Source organism: Colius striatus, chromosome Z (assembly GCF_028858725.1).
Source record: "Colius striatus isolate bColStr4 chromosome Z, bColStr4.1.hap1, whole genome shotgun sequence".
Taxonomy (NCBI): domain Eukaryota; kingdom Metazoa; phylum Chordata; class Aves; order Coliiformes; family Coliidae; genus Colius; species Colius striatus.
In genome coordinates, this window is record NC_084790.1 from 83,144,523 (window position 1) to 83,151,354 (window position 6,832).

General features: G+C 55.2%; 1 protein-coding gene across 1 annotated transcript; it reads right to left on the reverse strand.

Moving 5' to 3' along the window:
• Positions 1-5,213: 5,213 nt before the first annotated feature.
• LOC133628890 (speriolin-like) lies at positions 5,214-6,404 on the reverse strand. Its single transcript, XM_062018851.1, has 4 exons — positions 6,236-6,404; positions 6,005-6,119; positions 5,654-5,900; positions 5,214-5,528 (listed from the first exon to the last, which is right to left on the reverse strand). Exons 1-4 carry the CDS (start codon positions 6,402-6,404, stop codon positions 5,214-5,216), a joined length of 846 nt encoding a protein of 281 aa, XP_061874835.1.
• Between the last annotated feature and the right edge of the window lie 428 nt (positions 6,405-6,832).

Genomic DNA, 6,832 nt, shown 5'->3' on the forward strand with positions numbered 1-6,832 from the left:
CGCCACCATCCCCGAGGGAATCGTGGAGGTAGGCTGGTGCTGCGAGCCGGGGAGCCGGGCACAGTGCCCACAGCCACGGCCCGGTGCGCCCTGGTCCCCCTTGTGCTCGGTCACCTGCGGGTGCCAGTGCTGACCGTACCCTCTCTGCCACAGATGATCCTCAGAACGGAGCGGGGAGATAGACATCTGTGCAGGGCTGCATTCCGGAACTATGAGTTTGTGATGAGGCGACTGTGGGCACTGGGCTACGTCCCCGAGGTGCACTTGCCCGCAATCGAGGCCTTCATCAACACCTACGGCCGCCTGGAGCGGTCGTACTGGTTCCCGGCCGAGCCAAACGTGGCCTTCCTGCGCCACGTGGTCAGCCAGGAGGTGCCGCCGGATCTGCGGCCCAACGCCATGGTGCTGCTCGAGTGCCTGCTGCAGCTGGCACAGGAAGATGGGCAGCCCCTCTTCTGCTACTGAGCGGCTGTGCCGAGCCGTGAGCCCTGTCCCGGCTGCGCCTGCAGCAGCCGCCGCCTGGCGCCACGCAATAAAGCTGTGGGTCAATCTCATGTCGTGTGCTGTGGGTGCTGTGGTGGGCCCCACAAGAGTCGCTGGCATGGCTGCTGCTGCTGCTGCTGTACGGGGACTGCCCTGAGCCAAGCAGCGATGTCTGGGGGTGCGAGCAGTACCAGGGGATGGGCAGCGGGTGGCAGAGCCAGGGTGCAAGCAGCGATACTGGGGTGCAGGCTGCAGTGCCGGTTGCTGACAGCAGCGCTGGGGCAGTGGAGATGACGGCACAGCCAAGGCTGCCGTCCGTTTTCACTGGGGGAGCGGTTGGATGCAGCAGTCAGAGGCGGGACTCGGCGCCTGGGACGGCCGTGGTGCCGTGGCAGGAAAGCCCTAAGTGGAGAGGGTGCGCAGTGCCATTTATGCCCTTTGGTGTGGCTGGGGCAGGGCCTAGCGGGTTCTTGCCATCACCAGCCGGTAGCATCACACAGCACCGGGGCGGGCCGGGGGCTCGGGGTATTGTGGCTTAATTTCTTTAAGTGGCCTAGATATTAAACCCTTTGTTAAAAATCAGCATTGTTCACAATCTAAGGAAAGGTACAACACCGAAAGGCTCTCAGCATGGGGTGCAGCTGTCGCAGGTATGTGAGGAATCTGCTGCACAGCGATCCCCTGCAACGCCCATGGAGGGTGGAGCGGCGTGGAGACTTGGCGGCCAGGCTCCGAGTTGATCCATGGGCATGAGCTGGTCCTCTAGAGGTGGTAAGCGGCACATCTAGCCCCTTGAGCAAAGGTCTGTGAAATCTTGATGAATTGCTATCCTTTGCGCGAACTTTGCTCGTTTTGATGTCATTTGAATACCGAAGCACAGCTCCATCCCAAAGGCTACCTGCCTCCAAGGCGCCACCACTCCTTGAGTCTGTGCCCTGAATTGTTTGTCAGCTCTACCTTGAAGTGCGAGGCGAGAGAATCTTACACCAACCCTAATAAAGGTATTTATGATTAAAGGCACTCGAGTGTTGTAGTGGTGCAAGCTGTATTCATTCAAAGGTTTGGAGAGGCTTAGTTCTGCTGAAGTTCCACAGTCCTTTACAACTCTTGTTGCTGCTATTTGAAATTTTGAGCCTTGCCTGATGCTGTTCAGTGCCTTTTGCCACCCTGGACACATTTCCCCTTGATTTCGCCTTGAATTCAACTACTGCTTTGCCTTCCACCTTGTCACAGGGTCTCCCTGTGTAGCTTTTAATCATCTCACAGTCGTCTGCTAGAAAGAAAAAGGTATCGGTAACTGTTGTAGTGGTGCAGGCTACAGCTATGCTCATTCAAAGGTTTAGAGAGGCTAGGTAATGCATGTGCAGAGACATACACGGGCAACGTAGTACAACCAACAGAGCTGACTCAAAGCCACACTGCCTTTGCTAGCTACTTCCTTCTATGCTGCTTTCACCCGTGGGATCACCCAGGGCCCACCTGATTAACTCACAGCACCTGTTTCTGATACTTGGAAGCAGCTTGCCAGCTGCATTAACTTGTCCCTACCATCTTTATTCAAGCTGGCTGGTCCAAGTCATATTTGTGCCTACAGTTTCCCCTCCTTTTCTTTTTGGACCAGCCAGCCTTCGGCAACACATTTCAAAATTAAAGGCACATGAAGAAAACATAAACATCTTTACCCGTGGCCATGACTTTACAACAAAAGGTCAAGAACAGCTACATCGCCGAACAACAGAACACAAAAATCCATAGACTCAAAGTAAACATAATCTGATATATGTTGCTAGGAGGGACGCATACTGGCGAGAAGGGATGAGTTCACTGTACTTCCACGGACGTTTCTGGTTCCCGAATGTAGGTGCGGACTTTTCTTCAACTTCTTTAGCATGCTTATCTGTGAGCGTTATCTGTAAGTTGGAAATATCTCTTCCTCCGTAGAAAACACACCATTTTTGCTTTCAAGTTTCCATTGGCCGTCTTGTTACGTTCTTCCGTTCTTTTAATGAGATACAGATTGCTGGAGGAATTTACAGCAGCATACGTGGTGCCACGGTTGTCAGGCTTTACATTTTAATAGGGTGATGGATTGAGGGTGAATCACTTGGTTCTTTCCTCAAGAAATCTTGAAATCTACCATCTCGTGATCCCCGCAGCCAAGGTTGCCTCCAACCTCCACATCTCCAACCCGACCCTCCTTATTTGTCAGCACCAGCTCCAGCAGCACACCCCTCCTCGTTGGTTCCTCAATCACCTGTGTCAGGAAGTTGTCATCAACATGCTCTAGGAACCTCCTGGACCGTGTGCGCTTGGCTGAGTGGCTTTGCCAGCAAATATCAGGGAGGTCGAAGTCTCCCATGAGGACCAGGGATTGTGACTGTGAGGCAGCTCCCAGCTGTTTGTAGAAGGCCTCATCCACTTCCTCCTCCTGATCAGGTGGCCTGTAGCAAACTCCTACGGCAGTATCACCTACCTTACCCTGCCCCTTAATTTTCACCCCCAAGCACTCAACCTGCCCCTCCTCCCCACTCAGGCAGAGCTCAATGCACGTTAATTGCTCCCTCACATAGAGAGCAACTCCACTCCCTCGCCTTGTCAGCCTGTCTCTCCTGAACAATCCATAGCCCTCCATGGCCATGCTCCAGCTCTTTATTCTTGAGAAAAGACAAAAAGAAGACAAGCTCGGGACCTAATTCTTAAAAAAAGGTCTGTGCTTTAAAGGGCCTTAGACTAGGTTTTCTTCCTCCTAGGGGCTGTTTCTTCAGGACCTTTTTCTCCATCTTTTTATAGGTCAGTCACACATCGTTGGCAAATTTCTTTGGCCACTGAGTCTATTCCTACACATCCCTATCTTCTCAAAACTAAATCCCATCTTGCTTGCGTCCCCCCGATGTCTTCTTGGATGGAAAATAGCCACTATTTCCCTCATAGCTTGTTTATTTATTGTTTCTTTTCCATCTGGGAGAAGCCAGTTTCCCTGTGTCTCAGAGGTTCCCAACTCTCTTCATGTTGAGTCTTCTGTCAATATTGGAGTCCCTTTTGGCGAAGGTGCTTGCGGGGTGAGATTGGACACACTCACAATTGCATGACCTAACGCTGCCTCTTTTGCCATTTCATCGCTTAGGCCATAAAAGATCTCCCTTTTGGATGCCCATTCACGTGGACCACCGCAATCTCATTTGGAAGAGAGGGTGGGCCTGGCAGGGTGAGGTTAGTGCTTTGACTCCATGATCTGCAAGGTCTTTTCCAACCGTAATGACTCTGTGGCATTTATTGAGCCATCAATAAATAGGTGGGGGCCTGCGTGTGAAGGAGTGTCTTTGAAATCCTCTCGCACTTTAGTCTGATACTCTGCCTAAACAACTGTGTTCAAGGTCGGCACATTCCATGTCTCCCTTCCAGAGGAAAGTGGCTGGATTAAGGCATGAGCCGGAGGCCAAGACAAAATCCCCTTTTTCTCTTAACATTGCCTCACATTTTCAGATTCTAAAATGGGTTAGCCATCTGCCAGCCTTCTGTGCCAAAGCCGTTTTCACTTGTGGCACAGGCGTTTATTACTAATAGTCCTCCGAATGTCAGCTTTCTGCATGTTCTTTGCTGGTTTTTTAATCAAGAGGGCAGTGGCAGCTATTGCCTCTATACGTTTGGGCCACCTCCTTGAAAGCGCGTCCAAAAGTTTGCATCAGTGTGCTATTGGTTGTCGTTTGCCCCCCGTTCTGGAGTCAATGCTCCTGAGGCGGCTCCCTCCTCTACTGTGACAAACAGCTCAAAGGCTTTATCCAATTATGGCACTGCTTACACCGGAGCCATGATTCAATGTCCGAGAACTCCTTACCAGGCCTGCACTGCAGCCCCCTGCCCCTCTTAGCAAGCAAAAGGTGCTCCTCGCAGAGCAGTGACAGCACTGTAATTCCTGGATTAGCTTTTTCTCTCCGTCTGCCCAAGTTAACGCCTTTGCTTCTTCATTTAGAAACTTGGAATATACCCCTTCTGTTTCTTGTGCCTAAGAAGCTACTCCCAGTGAGCAACAGGCGGCTGGTCCCCAAAACCTTTCCATTCCTTTCTGGTTTGCAGGAGGGGCAATTCCACAATTGCCTTGATTCTCTCTGGATTAACTCTCCGTTTCCCTTCACCAATCAAATGTCCCAAACACCTCCCTCCTTTTTGGACGCATTGCAGTCTGGGGTTTGATACTCCTCGCTCGCTCTCTTCTCTACTACTCTTCTCTCTCTTCTACACCTCGCCCGCATCTCTAAGAAGACGGCGGCATTTTCTTAGCAGCCATCAGCGGGCACTGACACGTTAAGAAATAGAGAGCGGTGGAGAAATGGATTGCTTTCTGGAGAGCTCCCTTGGATTCCTCTGCCATTCGTGGCCAGCCCAGGCAAAATCCAGCACGGAGGAAGATAGCCCAGGGGTCTCTGCCTGAAGAAAATGCACCTCCCACTGACTCGCGGGGTTTTGCCTATAAAGCTGGGCGCCCTGCACTGACTCACTGGTGGCCTCCCCTGTGGGAGGATCCATAGGGCAGATGGTTACGTATCTTTCTTAATCAATATTGCTATTCTCTTGTGCAACCAGCAGGTGCATTGCCATCCTTATGCTTTTTGCTGCTTAGGAAGAAGCCCACAGCACACGACATGAGATTGACCCACAGCTTTATTGCGTGGCACCAGGCGGCGGCTGCTGCAGGCGCAGCCGGGACAGGGCTCACGGCTCGGCACAGCCGCTCAGTAGCAGAAGAGGGGCTGCCCATCTTCCTGTGCCAGCTGCAGCAGGCACTCGAGCAGCACCATGGCGTTGGGCCGCAGATCCGGCGGCACCTCCTGGCTGACCACGTGGCGCAGGAAGGCCACGTTTGGCTCGGCCGGGAACCAGTACGACCGCTCCAGGCGGCCGTAGGTGTTGATGAAGGCCTCGATTGCGGGCAAGTGCACCTCGGGGACGTAGCCCAGTGCCCACAGTCGCCTCATCACAAACTCATAGTTCCAGATTGCGGCCACGCTCAGATCACGGCTAGCTCCCCGCTCCGTCTCCTCGACCATCTGTGGCAGAGAGGGTACGGTCAGTACCGGCACCCGCGGGTGACCGAGCACAAGGGGGACCAGGGCGCACCGGGCCGTGGCTGCGGGCACTGTGCCCGGCTCCCCGGCTCGCAGCACCAGCCTACCTCCACGATTCCCTCGGGGATGGTGGCGGCACTGAAGCCGCGGTAGCGATCGGCGTTGGGGAAGACTCTGTGGACGATTCGGCGGTCAAGCTGGAAGGCGATCTCGCCCAGCAGCTGCTGCCATCTCGGCTGCCAGCTCTCTGCGGGAACCAGCAGCGTCAGGCACTCATCCCCAAACCAGTGTTTTCCCTCCGTTCCTCCCCCGACACCTGCCAGGGGCTTCCAGAGGCTGCCGTGCCAGCCTTGCCTGTGCACAGGCTACCAAAGGTTGCTCCCCACCTCTCCCGCGTGCCCCTGGCACAGGGCGCCCCGCTGTTATCTCCCATGATTCCACCACCCCCGCGCACTCACCTCGCCGGCTGAAGCTTGGCTCCCAAGAGGGGGTTCCGGAGGTCCAGCTCTGCTCTGTCAGTGTCAGCCCCCAGTCCGAAGGGCGGGCAACAGGATGAGGTGTGGATGTTGGCAGCTGCGGCACCCACAGGCCCGAGGCCGCTACAGAGCTGCCTGCGCTCTCACCTGAGCTGGGGAAGGATCGCGGGGCTCTGTGTGGCACAGACACATAAGGGGGTGCTGAGCTGGGACCTGCGCCGCGGTAGCCGTGCTGGAACGGCTGTTGGTCCTGCCGCTCCAATTCCCGTCTCAGCTCTTGGTTCCTATTAAACAGCAGATTTGTCATATCTCTCAGCTGGTCAAAGACCGTGAAGAGTCCGGGCCTGACGCCAGGCAAGTGCCCGCTGGGTCCCGGCTCCATGGCCGCTCCTGGTGCTGGCTCCTGTGCCTCTGGCAAGGCCAGTGCCTTGGGCGCAGGATATCAGCAGCAGGTGGGGTGTGGTCCGAGGTGATGTCACAAAGGGACTGGGTTCTCCATGGTTCTGGGACCCGGCACACGCGCCGGCAGTGCCACGGGGCCCGTCTCAGGGGCACCACAGGCAAGGGGAGGCCAGAGGATGGGAAGGCTGCACCGCCTCTTGTGCTGCGTCTTGGCCGTCCCAGCAGCTCCGGGCCCCGTGTCCCAGCGGCGGCTGCTCTCACAGAGTCATGGAATCATTTTGGTCGGAAGAGCCCCTCGAGCTCGAGTCCAAGCCCTCACCTTACACTGACAAGCCTGCCACTGAGCCATTTCCCCCAACACCTCAGCTCTATTGCTTTGGCATCCCTCCAGGGATGGGGACTCCCACA